At 40.2% G+C, this 18333-nt stretch overlaps 1 protein-coding gene across 26 annotated transcripts in view; it reads right to left on the reverse strand.

Moving 5' to 3' along the window:
* Positions 1-18333, reverse strand: part of NEK1 (NIMA related kinase 1) — a 189364-nt gene that overhangs the window by 123125 nt on the left and 47906 nt on the right. For all 26 annotated transcript variants that reach the window (XR_012158623.1, XR_012158624.1, XR_012158622.1 and 23 more), the window contains 7 exons: positions 15233-15330; positions 13683-13766; positions 12157-12224; positions 11937-12023; positions 10529-10583; positions 8770-8970; positions 6777-6837 (listed from right to left, as the gene is read on the reverse strand). Coding sequence is in view for 22 of the 26 variants with exons in the window: in XM_073341591.1 (XP_073197692.1) it covers positions 6777-6837; positions 8770-8970; positions 10529-10583; positions 11937-12023; positions 12157-12224; positions 13683-13766; positions 15233-15330 (654 nt within the window). In the remaining 4 variants the exon portion in view is untranslated. The remainder of the gene's footprint in view (positions 1-6776; positions 6838-8769; positions 8971-10528; positions 10584-11936; positions 12024-12156; positions 12225-13682; positions 13767-15232; positions 15331-18333) is intronic.

Consider the following 18333-nt stretch of genomic DNA (forward strand, 5'->3'; position numbering starts at 1 on the left):
ATGGGGAGAAATAACTTTGACAGGACTAAATCTTTCAGAAATTTGCAAATGTAAAATGCTAGCACCCTTCTGCCATCCCAGGTACGGAACATCGTTTCTTGTTTGTTCCCAAAAAGTTTTGGAAAGAACAATGGGAGATGGATGGGCTGGTTCAAGTGGAATGAGGCAACTATTTTACATAAAAGTTTTGGATGTGGTCTTAGAGTAACTTAATTTTAAAGAATATTGTGTATAGACGGTGTGCCATGAAAGCCCCAAGTTTTCCAACTCATCGTGTGGCTGTTATAGCAACAAGAGGTCACCTTCATTGAGAGCTGGAGAAGTGAATATTTTGCTAAGGGTTCAAATGCAGACCCAGTAAGGCATCGTAGCACTAGATTAAGGTCCTATGAGGATGTAGGGGCTCGTATTTCAGGGTAAAGGAGAAATCGTTTAGTGGTAGGGTGCGTGAAAACTGAGAACTTGTCAACTTTGTGGTGGAAAGCCATGATTGCCTCAAGGTGTACTCTGAGCGACCCAATTTCTTAAGTTCCAGTATGTAATCAAATATTGATAAAGGAGAGGTAGTCACCACTGTTTATCTATTCTGGTACCATATGTGGAATCTCTTCCATTTGTGTAGGCAAGTATATCGGGCAGTAGACTGTCTGCTGTTTAACAGTATGGCTCTTACTTCCTCTGAACAGGTAATTTCCGCTGCTTTGGAATCATGGAGTAGCCATGCTTTCAGGTGGAGTATTGCCAAGTTCAGGTGGTGGACCTTGCTCACATCCTGAGACAAGGTATGTGGAAGAAGGGAAAGAGTACACAGTGGGCACATGGCCATCTTCAGCAGGGAACCATGTCTGTCTGGACCACGTGGGGGCTATCAAGATAACTCTGGATTTGTCAGTCCTTCTTATGTATGACCCTGGATAGGATAGGGGTTAGGGGAAATGCACACAGTAGAGGTGCATCCCATTTGAGGAGAAAAGCAACACCCAGAGCAGCAGTTCTCAATCTTTTTCTTTCTGAGCCCCATCCCCTGCCCCAACATGCTATGAAAACTCCCCAGCCCAGCCACAACTGTTTTTCTGCATATAAAAGCTAGGGCCAGCATTAAGGGATAGCAAGTAGGACAACTGTCAGGGACCCCACACCACAGGGGGCCCCACAAAGCTAAGTTGCTCAGGCTTCGGCTTCACACCTGGGTGGTGGGGCTCAGGGCCCCAGGCTGCAGTCCTGCACGGTGGGGCTTCGGCTTTCTTCCCTGGTCCTTAGTGAGTAATGCCAACCATGCTTGGAGGACCACCTGAAACCTGCTCACGGCCCCAGATCCCTTGTTGAGATCCACTAGAGATCAGGGTTCCAATCCTGCTCTCAAGCAGAAATGTGGGCATTTGGCATTCTGGGTTGCTGCAAAGTGTATGGCTGGGAACCCCCAGCATTTGAATACCTGTTATAGTCCCCACTCACAGTCCTGGGAGAATTTTCTGCTCAACATGTCCGCAGTGGTGTTTTGGCATCCTGGTAGGTAGGAGGCTGAGATGTCAATGTTGTGGTGGATGCACCAGTTCCATAATTGTATCACTTTTGTGCATAGCAAGTGTAACCATGCCCCCCTTCTCGGTTTATATAAAACATAAAAGCAACATTGTCCATCAATACCTTTATGGTCTCGTTCCTGATCATGAGTAGGAAATGTGAGCATGCACTGTAGACTACTCGAAATTCCAATAGCTTTATGTGCAATGTTGATTCCAAGGGGGACCACCTGCCCTGGCTTGTGTGGTTGTACCAGTGCACCCCCACAACATAGCAGAGAAGCGTCCTTTGTGAATATTATTGATGGGTCTGTCAAAGGGAACTCCTACACAAACACTGTGTGGTCGAGTCCACCAGTGCAGAGAAGCCAGTCTTGAAAGTAGCACATGTAATCTGGCATGTTTCAGGATAAATATTGTTGCTGACATATGGCCTAATAGTTGGAGACAGGTTCTGGCTGATGTCTATGGGCTGGTTTGTGTTGTAGTAATCAGATGGACGAGAATGACAAATCTGTGTGGGGGCAGTTAGGCCATAGCTTCCAATGAACTAAGGTACACCCTGATTAACTCTAGTCTCTGCACAGGCATGAGCATTGATTTTCGCTAGTTATTTGTAAGCTTGGTTGTGAACAGACCCATTTTCTTTTGGGTAGCTCCTAGGGCCTTTTCTTGTGTGGAGGCTTTGAGTAAGCAATAGTTCAGCTAGGGGAATATTATGACCTCGTCTGCAGGGGGGAGCCACCACCAATGCCAGTACTTTCGAAAATCCGATGGAACCACAGACAGGCCAAAAGGGAGTACCTCGTAGTGGTAATGATCTTTTCCCAGAACAAATCTGAGAAACCTCCTGTGTGAAAGATGCATCGTTATGTGGAAATATGCATACCGGAAATCAAGAGTCGAGAACCAGTCCCCTTGTTCTAGTGCTGGAATTATCGTTGTGAGCATGACTACCCTGAACCGTTGGGTCTTCACAAATTTGTTGAGTTTCCTTAGGTCAAGAATGGGCCTACATCCGCTGTTTTTTTTCCTGGGTTAAGGAATGATAGGAGTAGAAACCATTCCCTCTGTACTTTGTTGGTATTAACTCTATGGCACCTAGGCGTAGGAGATGGTTTACTTCCTGTTGCAGTAGGTGTTCATGAGAAGGGTCCTTGAAAAGGAAGGAGGTAAACTGGATTCAAAGCCATTCTTGATAATTTCTAGTACCCATTTGTCTGATGTGATGGTCTTCCATGCTGGGTGGAATGGAATCAGACGGTCTCTGAAAGAATGGACAGCTGTGGATGGTTCCAGCACTTGAAAATGTGGGAGGTATCTCAGGTCTTTGACCAAACCCTCAAAACTGCTGTTTAGTGTGGAGTTTCTGGGATTTTCATAGTTGAGATGGGAGTGGTCTCCACCTGGTAGGGGTCTGCCTATGTTTTTGTGGGTCTTATTGCCTCTGTTTGTGTGTATGGCGCAGATCTTGCTCTTTGTGCCGAGTAACATTTCCCATTTTTTTCTTTGTGTAAGTGTGTTGATGCTTAAGGATCGAAGAGTTGCTCTGGAATCCTTTAGTGTGTGAAGTGACTCATCTGTTTTATCTGAGAATAGCTTTGGGCCCTTGAACGGGAGATCCTCGACAGTGGATTGTACCTCCCTGGGAAACCCAGAGAGGTAGAGGCATGAAGCTCGCCACATGACTACAGTCGTGGTGATGGAACGTGCCAGTGTCTGCCAAGTCCATTGAGGCTTGCATGACTGTTCAAGATAGGAGCTGGCCCTTAGAGATAACTGCTTTAAATTTCTTTTTCTTGCTCTCAGGGAGATAAATCAATAAAGTCAGCCATCTCTGAATAATTGGAGTGGTTGCATTTGGCCATTAACACCTCATAGTTTGTGATCCTGAACTGTAGGGTCACTGATGACTAGGCCTGACACTCAAAAAGATAATCATTCCCAGTCACTATGGTATGGATTGGATCTGGAATGTCGTCTGCCCCACACATTCATGGTTTCTATCACCAGATAATTTGGTGTAGGTTGTGAAAACAAAAATTCCATTCCCTTGGAAGAGATGTAATATTTTTTGTCCACTCTATTACAGGTAAGTGGAATTGCTGCTGGATTCTGTCAGATGGCCTTGGTCAGGTCAATGGATACCTCATTCATCCGGAGAGCAATCATGGATGAAGATGATGTCTGGAGGATGTCCAACAGCTTATGTTGTGACTCCACAACTTCTTCCACTGGTATCTCCAGAGAGTCTGCAATCCTCTTAAACAGCTCTTGTGACTGTTTGAAGTCTGGATGTAAGGCTACAATTTTGTCACAGAAACTGACTTCCAGAGACCTCTCTGACTTCAGCCACCGCGGGGATCCTGGAACTCTGAGCTGCCATGGGTAGTGGGGGACCCCAGAGCTCTGAGCCATCGGTGGCGCCCCCCTCTCCCCCGAGAGCTCCAAGCTGGGGCCCCTGCAGCTGCCTAGCCACGGCAAGCAGTGTGGGGACCCTGCAGCTGCCCCACTGCTGCAGACAGTAGGGGACCCCAGAAGCAATGCATGCTGGACCCTTCACCGTACCCATTTTGTCAGATATTTTTAGTAAAAGTCAAAGGCAGGTCACAGGCTTCCATGAATTTTTGATTATTGCCTGTGACCTGTCTTTACTTTTACTAAAAATATCTGTGACAAAAGTTTAGTCTTAATCATCCATTATGGGTACTGGGGGCACAACCGCTTTGTCCAGAGAGGAGAAGGAAAAATTAGCAGCTGGGGTGACCTCCTGATCCTAAGTCTCTTAGAGTCCCTCAGGTGTCTCTTCCAGGGATTTACAGGGTCCAGGCATTGAGGATAATAGGGAATGCCTTGACCTCTCTGTGTGTGCTGGGAGGCTTACAGTGTAGTGACAGTACACTGCCCATGGGTCCCAGTAGGACCACCGTGGTGGGGATGGCATTAATGGAGATATCCAGGGATGTCTGTACCACCCATGAGCTTTGGGTCCGGGGTGGTGTTGAGGTTGTTCTGGTGGACCTGGTCTGGCGGTTGTCCGGATAGGAGAGGAGTGACACGAAGAGAGGTTTTCCTGTTCTTCATCATCATTCTTGTCGCTGGAGAAAGGAGGAGCTGACCTGGATGGTGGTGTAAGCTGGTACAGTACTGACCATGATGGAGTAATATCAGTACCCAGGAGGAGAGATTCCAGTGCTGAAAATACTAAGAGGTTTTTTGTGCCGGAGAAATTGCTGCGGTACTAACAGCACTGGTACCGAGGAGGGTGTTGTCGGCAGTACCAATGCAATTACGCTGATTATCAATGTTGAGGATTGTACACTATGGAGGCAGAAGGTGGCACCACACACTACAGTGCTGCTGAGCTACTCGGTGTCACACGTTTGAGCGGTTCCAGCAGTACTGAGGAAGGGATGGTTAAGTTTCTCATTGCTGCTTCTCTCCTAGCCTGCCCACTTAGGGTCCTTGGCTTGCACGGTACCTGAAGTACCAGAGGGTCCTGCCACCTCAGAGGTAATCTGTCTCGGTGCAGTTGGTACCGATGGTGTCTGAGGAGTTGGGGATCACCTCTTTTTGGCAGATTTCCAGGAAGGGGAGGCTGTAGCTGGAGTGCTCTCTCTTTTGAGAGGGTACTGCAGAATGCCTGTCAGATGCCACCGCTCGAGACCAGTGCCCAGGAGAGGTCCATGATCCTGGATCGGATGCTGGGCACAGAGACTTCCCCATCAAGAGGGCTTTTAACTGAAGATTCCTCGCTTTCCTGGCTCGGGTCTTCAGATTACAGCAATGGGAACACTTTTGTGGTACGTGTGAATCACCGAGACCACAGACACACAGTGAGTGTCTGTCAGAGACCAGGACTGACAACTGGCAAGTGAAGCAGCACTTAAAACCTGGAAGCTGGGCATGCCCCTCAGAATATGGTATTTACACTATGCTAGAAGGTATAATAATTTAAAGAACAAAAAAACCCCACACTTTCTCATGAGGAAAAAAAAACAGGGAAGAAAAAGAGTAAATAAAGACTTAACTAGCTAAACTAGGTTCTAAAATTCCTAATCTAGACTAATTCTTAAGATAAAGGTAAACTCAGAGGCACTGCCATTGCTCCATCTCAAGCCAAGGGCAGTAGAGAAGGAACTGAGGGAGGGTTGGTCACACAGCCCTATGTAACAGCCAGAGAGAGTACAAGATGTGGACAACGCATGTGCGAACCAACTAGACACTGCTACTGAAATCCTCTGATTGGAGGGATGTAGATTCACCTGAAGTGGAGCACCCACAAGGACACTCCTCGAAGAAAAACTCCCATTTTAAACTATATAATGAGAGTCAAAAGAGAAGTTTGTTGGACCCTAACGCTGGGATGCAGCCTAAGATCAAAGCTGCTAGATCTCGGAGACCCTGCACGACCATACTGTGCAGAAGCTGGAACCCCAGACGATCCAATCCTGACTGGCCACTGGGAGAAGCCTGTTTTATGGGGAGCGATGAGCATCAGATCCTTTGCATGTGTACTCTGTTCATTAATTGCTAATAAATATAGCTTCAGGGTATTACTGTGTGAAGGCTCTTTCACTGGGAAAAGGTCCCGCTAACCGATGGAGGGCCACCGGACCCATAGAATGGGGGAGATGCCCTAAACTGTTGTGTTGTACCAGAGAAACTAGAAGGTAGACCCTCAAAGCTGCAGTGATTCCTCTCATCTCATCAATGCTGCAAGATGAAGTCAAGTTGCATAAAAACAAATAAAAATTGAAGTTGTAAGACAAAAAGCAGTCGGGAGAAATTGAACCAGCAATTTGTTCTGCTATCAGAGGCAGAAACTCTCGTGTCCTGAGTTGAAAGGCTCAGACGTGGAGCCTCCAGCAACAACACTGGACCACCACCAAAATTCAAAAATGAAAATTACAGTATTACCAATTTGCTATGAAGAGGAGAGAACCTGTGCAGCAGAAATACTGATTAATCCCTTGACTGATGTTCAGTATTAGCAATCTGCTTACTTTTGAAAATAATGTGGCAAGAGTAAAATGTAACTTTAAAAGTTAGAGGCTCATTTATAGTTTAAACGCGTAGGTTACACATACATGCTTTCCTAAAAATATCAATAAAATAATAAATAAATAATAAAATATTTATATTTATTCCCAGGTTGTTTTTTTTAATATCTGGTCAAAATAAATTCCGTATCTGAACACAATCTATCCTACTGCAACTGAAGGTAACTGCAGAGCACTCGTGTACATTTACCTGGTGCAACATGGGCGTCAAACTTGTGGAACACTTTGTGACTGAATTCGTCTGCAATAAGCTAAACAAAAGGCAAAGTTATTTTACTAGCTACAACTTTTATTCATGCACCTGCAAAAGACTCAAGTGTTTCAGAAGTCTTCACTTTCCTTACATAAAATTACGTGAAAGTAAAGCTTGTAATTCAACTTTATCTGCAAACTTTAGCCTTAACTCTGTTAAAACTTACATACATGCCTAACATTATACACTGTGAGATGGAATCAGGCAGCAGCAGAAAAAAAAGGAAAAAAAAGCAAATACAGTACAGTACTGTGTTAAACGTAAACTACTAAAAAAATAAAGGGCAAGTTTAAAAAAAGCTTTGACAAGTTAAGGAAACTGTTTCTGTGCTTGTTTAATTTAAATTAAGATGGTTAAAAGCAGCATTCTTCTCTGCATAGTAAAATTTCAAAAGCTGTATTAAGTCAATGTTCAGTTGTAAGCTTTCGAAAGAACAACCATAAAGTTTTGTTCAGAGTTGCGAACATTTCAGGATTACCAACTACCTCCATTCCTGAGGTGTTTGTAACTCTGAAGTTTCGCTGTACTTTTAAATGGAAGGAATTTTTTAATTCTTATTTCTTTAAAAACATTATGGGGATCTGTCTGCTTCCTTGTGGTTTATACAGGTCTTGTCTTTTCAAGAAGGAAAAAACCCGACTACACATGGGAAAACAGCAAAACTGATTACGCTAAGTGCTGTCAAATGCACAAATATACTTACAAACTGAGAAAATTTATGCATTCAGATCTTTAGATATTAATAGTTACTAGTGTTGGTACAAGTTTTTCAGATACTTTTTACTTTTTTTTTTTTTTTTTTTAAATTCGCCGTCCCTTCAATTGATTTGCTCAAGTCCCAGTGAAAAAGAGTCCCATCATCCAGTGCCCTCACTGGACCCAGAAGGAAATACTGCCTTTAGACTATGGTAAGTTACTGCTAATTAACTCATGGCTATTCAGACCCCATTGAAAATTCTAAACCTATGCTGGCCTCAGGAAGCAAAGTCAGATCACAGGAGCAAACAGGTTAACTCTTAGGACAGTGTTAACATTGGACAGCTAAGCCCCTAAACAGTTCTTTAAAAAAAAAACTAATTTACAATATTTGCTCCCACTGGGGATCTACTCCCTATTTTAGCTCTAAAAGAAATTCCAAGAGAATTTTCAACTCCTGTAAGAATGCAAGTTTAAAGTTCATTTGGAATTTCAATTCATATATGAATTAGATTTACACATCTCCAAAAATATATAAATAAATGAAATCAGTATTGTTTGCCCTCTGCTATTCTTGCTCACCTTTATATTGTCATTTTAATGTAATACTATCATCAGAACTGATCATGGAATTCCACATGGGCAGAAGCATGTTGAACAATTTCCTTAGACTTACTCCTATGTCCATTTAAACATTCCTGGTTGCTTTAAAAAAAAAACAAAAAAAAACACCCCACCCCCACTCTTAAATATTCCCAAAGCATTTGGAACTGTTTGCAAATTTAAGAAAAAGTACTAAGGAAATGGTACTAGTAGCTTACTGAATTCATTGTCAGTCCTATGTTATGGATAGCCACCTGTTCAGATATATCAAAGACTAACTAAACATTTAACTGTACAAGCACACAGGACATGATGCACTTAAATTAAATAACTGAATTACTGAAATTCAGGAATAGAAACAATATTTCAACAACCTGAAATGAAATTTGTTGGCAGTTCATTTTACTGGTATAATAAGTGTGACTGTTTCCTAAATATAGTAGTAACTATTTTTCCTCAAAATAGATACAAGTTCTTTACTTTCTATTGTAATATTTTTGGAAGTAATTTCTCATGAGTATCTTATATTCTAAATTTGCATCTTACTATAATAAAAAGTGCAGATGGTTGAACATAGCACAATAAATAAAAGAGGCAGAATTCTAAAGCTATTTTAAAATCATTTCCATACCTGTGGTGTAAGAAATTTTTCCACCCGTTTGGCTATAAAGATTTTCTCCAATATGGAGTTGACTGATGGTCTATCCCTAGGATTCCTTTTAAATAACTGTGAAAGCAGATTACGTAGATCGTAGGAATAATGCAGAGAAACAGGAGGAAAAGATCCAGAGATTATCTTCAGTACCAGGTTTTTCATGTTACCAGCTTCAAACTATAATTACCAGAAAGAGAGAAATTTGCATACATTAATATGTATACTGTAATGCTGGCACAGCCATAAAGAACCTAATTTACATAAACATACCAAAATAAAAAATAAAAAAATTACTTCTCTTTAAATATTTGAAGGGCCATTATCAAAAGATCTTTTAGATCTCAAATGTGCTCTGTATCTAGTAATCCGATACTAAATACTTTAATTTTATACAACTCTGCCACACTAAACAATAAGACTAATTTTTGGATTCTGAAAGTGTTTTGTGCTTTTTGTTAGCTCTGTATCTACAGTTAACCAATAAAAATTGTTCCCAAAGCTGGCCAACAGTCAATGGTAATGCAAAACAATGTTTTGGAGTAAAATGCATATAGGTTGCTAGCCTTCTTCCCTTTTAGTCCACCAGATTGTCAATCCTTTTATGAAAACGCCACCTCTAGAAACAAAAAGGATAGTAAAAGGTCTGTGTTCATTTAGGGCCAAATCCTGAGAAGTGTTGTTGAAATTTCAACATGAGCTGTAGGTACTCTGGCACCTCTCTGGAATTCACTCTAATCCTTTAATCAACAATACTGATTAGGCCCTGGGGTTGGAAGCAAACTATGATCAACAGCTAAAAAGGGACATCACTTGAAATCCAGTCTATTAAATTATATATAAATACTTTCCAGTACCACATCTGCCTCTGAAGCCCCTTTCCAAATTTTGTCATTTAACAATTATATTTTCCTATTTTTAAAAATGTTTTTCTCCCCACTGTTGCCATGTCAGTGACCCACCAAGCAGGGAAAACTGACTGACTAGACATGGGAAACAGTGATGGATTACACAAGATAACTGAAAAATATTTTTCCTCTAATCTTTCTGTTACAGTCATTTTAGATAAACAGTTTCAGACAAGTGTGATATTTTTTAATGACAATACATTTAAACAAAATCAAACACTAATTTCAATTTTATTTCTAAAATAAGGGGGTAAAATGGCATGGGAACGTAAGGAAGAGAGCAAAATATACTAATAGGAAAAGGATAGTCTCCAAAATGATACTCTTAAAGCCTCTAAAGAGCAGTAAGGTATATTTAAAAAAAAAAAAAAAAAACTAGAAAACAGAAGACATTTGCCATTTGTGCATGCTACAAAGGAAGCTCATTAGTGCTACTGCACCAAAGATACATTCAATTAGTTATTGGTGAATTCAGTCTGTAAAGTTCACAATATTGCTAGGAAAGGAATGCTACACTTTGCTTAATGCACTTTTGCTATCATACTTGCTACTTTTGTTGCTAAAACACAGTTTAGTGAAGGAGGCTTAAAAAAAAATGTGTTGCTAAATATACTGCACACATGTGCAGGATAGGCGGCAAACAAAAAAGTGAGGGGAAGAGATGGCTACAACAGTAAAGTTAATTTAAAAAACAAGCACATACCATGAAAAGCCCTGCATCAGCTCAGATATAATATATCAGTCTGAAATTTGACAATGGACAAAATAATGAAAGAGGTATGTTTGTAAAATAGAGTAATAATTCCAAAGTATTTTAAATTTTTACTTACTGCATGTTTAAGTGTGCACATTTCATAGAGAACACAACCAAGAGCCCATATGTCACTAAACAAAGAGAACAGACCTGAAAAATTAGTTTTTACTCCAAAAATACAGAATTATCTAAAACAGCGATCCTCAGACTGTGGTGCGTGAAAAACAAATGGCTCTCTAATGCATTTCCAGCAACTCTTTGTAGCACAATATATAAAAACATTGTGTGATTATTAACCAAATCAGAATATTTTTACTATGTTATTAACCAATCAAGTTATCAACTTGTACTAAGTTATTAACTTACTTGCCGTGAGAATACATACATACATTATATAAATAAAACTAAATATCAATAGTACTATAATAAGTGAAACAATGAATTCACGTTACTGTGGCTTTTCTGGGGGTAATGTTGATCCTGAATTTGGCTCCTGAACCACTGAGGTCTGAGTATCGCTGCTCTAGAAGCATGTTCTTGAAACCAAGTGATAGAAATTAAGCATTTGTGCATTTTGCAAGATGTACTAGCTTCCTATCTATTTAAAAAACAAACATATGCCTCTTCCGAACAAAGACAGCACCAGATATTTCGGCTCCAGACTCTTTTTATGTAGGAATCAATACCACACTTATCACCGTATCTGATTTAGATAAATTGGATAAGTGAATGGTGGAAGAAATCTCTTTTTAAGAGATGCAAGTACCCTGGATTTTATGTCCTACATGACTTGGAAATTTCTAAAGCATTTAAAAGTGTTGTGGGCTTTTTTTAAAAAAAATCAGTTATTTAGACAGTTTTATTACTGATTAACCCTGTACTCACTTCCTGTGGATGGCAGATTCTGGCTGGGACATGACTGATTATGTCTGAGGCTGGAGTGACGCTGCTGTACATAGTTCTGATCAGAACTAACTCCCAGTTGTAATGCTGGGAGTATTCTATGGGGGGATGTGGGGGAGAAACCCAGGCATACTGCTCCTCCCAAAAACCAATGAGGATTAATAGATAAATTCCTCCACCACCACACCTGCCTATGAAGCTTTGGATTGGCATTGATTCCAACTGAGAGAGAGTCTGGCTAATACACACAAGAGGAGGTTGGAGAAGATGGACCAGCTACTGCTTCTAACCGTCGTGGCATGAGAAAATGGCCTCTGTGGAATAAGATAGCACTACATGAGACTCAATCTGGTAACTAGCAGTGAGCTACGGCACAGACCCTCATATGTTTAATGAAGTCAGTTATTGTGCTTGCGCATTCACTCAATAGATTTATCCAACCCATGTAGTAAAGTGCACAGCACTGGAGATCAATAAAGACTGAACTCTTTATTATTGCATCAACAGAATAGCTCTAAATTTCTAAACGAAATAAATCAAAATGAAAAAAGACAACTCTTAAGTCAAATGTTTTACAGTACCTTTTATTGTTGTAAGGTTTGTTCCGACAGATTTCAGGTGACAAATAGTACGGTGTTCCTATGCAAGTGCGAGCCAGCTCTACAGTACTAGAATAAAAAAAAGAAAACTAAAAATGAATGTTAACGAACTTATATAAGTTACATAATCATGTAGCATCCATTTTTACTAGATTGATCTGCTCATATTAATGTATATAGAGCAGCGCTGAATGAGTGTTACCTGTTAAGAACTCTAGCTATTCCAAAGTCTCCCAGTTGTATTGTTCCATCTTTGGTTAAAAATATATTCTAAATACAGGAGGAGGAAAAAAAGTCAGTTACAACTCAAGTGCAAGAACAAAAATTATTTAACTGTACAAAAAAGCAACAAATGGAAACACAAACTTTACACTGTTCCAGTGGTTTGCAATCCATTAGGGTAGACTATAAATAATAAAAACAAACAAGAAAAACAACCCACCACTACACCATTGACATCTTTGTATAAATGCCTATTACTTGACTTGGGGGGTAGCTGGTTTGCAGTGTTGCCTAATATTAAGCATCTGCCTCACTGTATCACCAGAGAGAGTCAGGACATTTCAGTTCTATCGACTGTACTCTCTAAATACCACCAAGTCAGGGGATAAGCAAATGTCTTTTAGACCTTGTCTACAAAAACATGCTAAATCGGCGCCACTGCAATCAATGAAGAGGCGTCAGTTTAGCAGGTCTGGTGAAGAAGTGGTAGGTTGATGGCAGAGCGCTCTCTTGTTGACTTCAGCACTCCACCTCCCCAAGAGGCAGAAACTAAGTCAGTGGGAAAGCATAGCACAGACACTGCGGTGATTTTTTCCATATCCCTGAGCAATATAAATTACATTGACTTAAGTGGCAGTGTAGACCAGGCCTCAGTCTTTTCATGACCGATGTTTTCATCCTTGTGCTGCTTTCCTTTCTCTGCCTGCTCTGTTCCTGTAAGCAGGCAGGGCTAGAAATATACAGGTATCCTGCTCTGAAAGATTCAGAAAGCAGGAAACTGATAAAATTTTAGTATTTACCAGCATAAACTGGAAGGGAACAGGGAGAAAAAATAAAACATGCATGGATACTGTGTTGGTGGTGGTTTCGTAACCCACAGTACACTAGACTTTAAAGATGTTTCCTTCTTCATTTTGTAGAGCCTATGTACCTAACATTTATGAAACTATACTAAGGTCCTGTCTCTGCAAATAGAAGCCATGTAGTAACAGTGTCCCATTGCAGCTGCATTGGTAGAGCAGAAGAACCCAAACAACCCAAGCATGAAAAAGTCTTTCTTGATTGTAAAAAACAAGGTCATAAATAACTCAAAGCTAAAATCCAGTACAAAAATCTTCATTGAACGGGTGCTATTGGTTGTTATCTTAGTATTTAATGTAAAATTCCAAAATGAAACTCTTTTTTTTAAAAAGTTATGTAACCAGGGATTTAGCCAAACTACCACAGGAATGTTTTATATATTTATTTTTAAAAATAGATGGTACACAGGCAGCCTGTGTCCCATCTAGGTGGCATTCTGTTTGTGTTCACTTGTGCAGCACATCTTGGGCAGCAGACAGCAGGGTCTGATTCAAGGCCCACTGTAGTCAATGGGAGTTGGGTAGTTTTACCTAAGACCAGGTTATTTCCCTTCCCCAGTTGGGAGATAACAAATCAATCAAATCAAATAAAAATAAAGTATCATCACTCTACTGTAATTCAACTTGAAGATACCATCCAGCATACCTGTGACTTTATATCTCGATGCAAAATTTTTCTGTCATGTACATGTTTTAGTGCTAAACAAATTTGTACAAACCAATCCATTATCTAGAATGGAAAGAGAAAGATAGACTTAGTGTCCTATTTTTATTTATACATCCACACACAGTTTTAAAGTCTATTAAAAATAAAACAAGGATTAACCTTATTCAAGTTTTACTGATCTAGACAGTTTACTATCTTTAAAAGTTATGATAAAGCTGTATATGCACATATAATTGAGTTATAAACTTTTTAGAACGTGGCCTTGCATCCTTTAAATTCTACTTTTTTGGGGGAAATACCCCTCAGTTACAACAACACAGCATCTCAACGGCAGATCAAGACAAAGTGTCTTCTTATAGTCCATTAAGAAATTAAACATAAAAAAATGTTAAAGCTCTCCTACTAGCATCTATACTGTTATCAATTATGCTATTCTTCACACTTTTATTAAAAAAAATCTGATCTTAATTACAGAAGTGACAAAGTGGCATAAAATTAGGAGACTGATTCCGAGCAAGCCAAAATGAGTTTGCTAGTTCTCATTTCATGGCTTTTCCAAGTTTACAAAAAAAAAGTTTTTCCATCCTTAAAAAAAAAAATTAAAAGTACTGTAGTTAAGCTCTTCATCTTTTCAAATTACCAATATATATAGACTTCAGTATTGTACTTTAGTTCTACTATAACTTTCACCTCTACATTTAGCATCTCTCCTAGTAGTAGTTCCTAATTAACTGGTAACGATTTAGAAGAGAAGTATTTTTCTCACATGCAATTTTTTTCATCTCTGCCTCTCTCTATATACTGCCAGCAAAAGCCCAATGTATTCCCAACCCGTGCCAACCAAGAATATTGCCAGATTCTCCTCTCTGCATATTTTTAGCATGAAGACAAAATCCTCAGAGACTTCACAACTCCTCGACTAACGAACGTCCAAGCGTATGACTACATGAAGAAAAAGATCCCGTTTACACATTTCCAAGACTGAAATTTTTCATTTTGAAGAACTTTTGAGTTAATGGATTTAATACAATGTAAACCTTAAAGCCTGGTTTTGTATCCTTGATTTCATTAAAGTAACAAAATGCGTATCAGAAGCCCAACAAGTTACCTTAACATAATACCAGCCCAAAAAAAAAAAAAATCAAAATATGCAAGAAAAAAATCTTGAGCCATAAAATCCAACAGAATTAATGTTTGGTTCACCTAGAATGTCTCCTTTATTGTATGGTTTCAGAGGAAAACAACGAGGAATCCTTGTGGCACCTTAGAGACTAACAAATTTATTTGGGCGTAAGCTTCCGTGGGCTATAACCCACTTCGTCAGATGCATCTTTTATTGTAGTTCCATTAATAATTTTGGTCTATGTTCCAAGTAGTATGAAGTTCTTAGCACTCTATAGCTATACCAATCAGGCTTTCATCTAGATTAAAATAACCATATTCATCAATCTGATCCAAAGCTACTCAATTTAAGTGTTCTTGTGCTCAGAAACTGTATAATGTAAATTACAGCCCACAATTCCCACTACCTGATCCTCTGAGAACAAGATGCCTTTCTGAGCATTTATTCGTCTAAACAGGTCCCCTCCTTCACAGTAATCCATCACTATATAGAGAGAGCCATTTTCTGTAAAAACAAGAGATATTTCAATGTTTCATGACAAATATAGATGTAAAAGCTTTCTGAAAATCTTAACATATGAAATTTCTTTTTGTATATGCCACAGCAAAGACACAGTAAATGAAAAGACTAAATCTACAAGTGAAGAAATAAATAGTTATCAATTATTTATTTGCCAAGCTTCTGGCAAACTGCTTATATTGCAGTTTCCATATTTGGCATTGATGATTCAGGAGGAGGCATTCTTCCCTCCATATCACGTACACCAACACTTCAATATGTCAGGGGCCACTGGGCCATCCCAGTGTGTCATTCCATTTCAATGACGGGTAGAAGAACAAAAATTAAAAAAAAAATCATGTATGGAGATAATTCTTCAAGAAGCTTGAGACCTATGAAATGCAATGCTTTACATACATTCACACACTGTACAACTACAGAATTAAGACATACAATAAAATGTCATGATTCTGACCCTGATGCAGTATTTAAGTTACTGTACAATAAAAAAAGATTAAAGCAGCAGGAAGTTATTAGGCCAGAAATTACGAGCATATTCAAAAACTTTCTAATACTTCATGAGTACTTAGCGAAATGTGCTATTAAAGTTGTGTATTCAACTAACAACGATACCCACAAATTTGGCACAAAACATCAGAGTATTGCAAGCACATACACACAATCCAATACTGCTCAGGTCAAGCATTCTAGAATTTCCACTTTCCCTTTACAAAATCATGTTTCACCATACTTCTTCAAAAAAAGGTTAAACGAATATAGGTTAGCAATTATTTCCCTGTATAGATTACCAAATGGTTTTTAAAACATTCCAAGATGGAAGTAGTTTAAGCAATACTGGATTTCATTTAAATTTGTTTGAAGTTCATTTGAATTTAGGCACCTATCCCAAGCGGTAGGCTCAATATAAACTATTATAATCAATTAGGGTCTCATCCTGAAAAGAAATTGGAGTTACCACCACTGTGCAGAGTGGTCCCTTAAATAAACTGTTTGATTCCCTCAAATCATTTCAATATGTGTAATCAAGAGGTTTCAACTAGAAAGATGTAGCACAGTGTCTTGTTACTGTGGATTAAATAATTATTTCATGGATGACCAGTCTGTTTTCTTAGTACTGCTATAAAAGACCATAAAATAACATTTCTGCAAACAGAGTACCTCAAGTTATCTTCCTAAATGAGAGTCAATAAAGACAAGTGGAAAGTACTACGCTTAGGAAAGAAAAATCAAATGCACAACTACAAAATGGTAAATAACTCAGTAGGCAGTCGTACTGCAGGAAAGGATCTGGGGTTACAGAAAATCACAATTTGAGCCAACAATGTGATTGCAAAAAAGACTAATATTCTGGAGTGCAGTAACACAAAGTCCCCTTGGCAAAGGGTCCCCTGTTCTTTGCAAACAGCTCTCGCCTCAGACCTGATAACTCACTACAACACATGTGTTGCTTACAGGGTATCTGTCCATAAAGGGAAACACGTACGGTTTCTATTGAAAACTGGCAATAAAAACTGTTCATAATCATGGTGTGATGTGTATACAGGTAATATTTATGCACTTATGATCTTAACATTAAAAGGAGTCACCAGGGAGTTATATTATTTGGTGACAACCTATTCATGCAGGAGACAGTTGTCACTCCTCCTTGGTCAAGCTGGCGATGTAATGCAGTTTTCTACCACTGCCTCAAACACAACTGCAAAGAATTATAACAGACAGGGGATCACCCTGCCTATGAATAAAGACAGACTATTGCTTCAATATAACACAGGGTGGGAAAAGGCACTCAATCTATTCACATGAGGAGTCATCTTGTTGAGCAAAATGTTTGCATGAAAAGTTGGATTGTGGCTCCTATAAAGCCAGCCACCTCAGCAACAGACTGAAATTTGAAGGGGAAAACCTACTTTATTAAATAGGAAAGTTAACTATTAATAAATGTAGGCACTAGTTTACATTTTTTATGATTTTCCTTTGTATTGTAACCATCACTCTCTTGTTATTAGTGGAATATCTATTCTTTCTTCAATAAACCTGATTTTGTTCTACTGTAAATGTTCATAAGGCTATGTTTCAATCATGGGTATTTTTAGTAAAAAAAGTCATGGACAGGTCACAGGCAGTAAACAAAAATTCACAGCCTGTAACCTGTCCATGACTTGTACCAGATACCTCTGACTAAATCTTGCATGCTTTTATGGGAGTGGGCAGCCCAGTACCCCCACTATTGTTGGGGAATGTGCGGGGCTTGGCAGGGCTGGCAGGCTCCCTACCTGGCTCTGCACAGCTCCTTGGTAGCAGTGACATGTCCCTTGGCTCCTAGGCGGAGGCACGGCCAGGGGGCTCCATGCGATGCCACCACCCCGAGCACAGGCTCCGCAACTCCCACTGGCCAGGAACTGTGGCCAAAGGGAGTTGTGGGGGCGGCGCCTGTGGGCGAAGGCTGCGCACAGAGCTGCCCAGCCGCACCTCCGCCTAGGAACTGAGGGAGGGACATGTCACTGCTTCTGGGGAGCCCCCCGAGGTAAGTGCTGCCCAGAGCCCTCACCCCTCCCGCACCCCAACCCCCTGCCGAGCCTTGAGCACCCTCCCACACCCAAACTCCTGCTGCTGCTGGTGGGGTGGGAGGTTTGGTGGCTCAAGACTGCCCCAGCAGCAGCAGGTGTGGCTAGTCCAGGGGCTGCCCGAGCTACTTAGGTAAACTAGGTTACGCTGTTCCTCTGGGAGCAGGGGATCTGGGATTTCTGTGCATAGCCAGTGTTGAGCATGACATAACAGGGGAATGCTTCCAGCAGACTCAGGTGCTGTTCTTGTCAAGCTGCAGGGCAAAGAAAGGGCTGGTATAGCCAGGAGGACTGTGCTTGAGTAACTGACAGGATGGTTGTGTTAGCAGGCCAACACCACCCACCACAGGCAATACCCCCTCTTGCTAGGGTGTAACCTGGAGATCTCTCAAAGCTGTATTAAGAGGAGGGTCGTGCATAAGAA

The sequence above is a fragment of the Lepidochelys kempii genome, chromosome 4 (assembly GCF_965140265.1).
Source record: "Lepidochelys kempii isolate rLepKem1 chromosome 4, rLepKem1.hap2, whole genome shotgun sequence".
Taxonomy (NCBI): Eukaryota; Metazoa; Chordata; order Testudines; family Cheloniidae; genus Lepidochelys; species Lepidochelys kempii.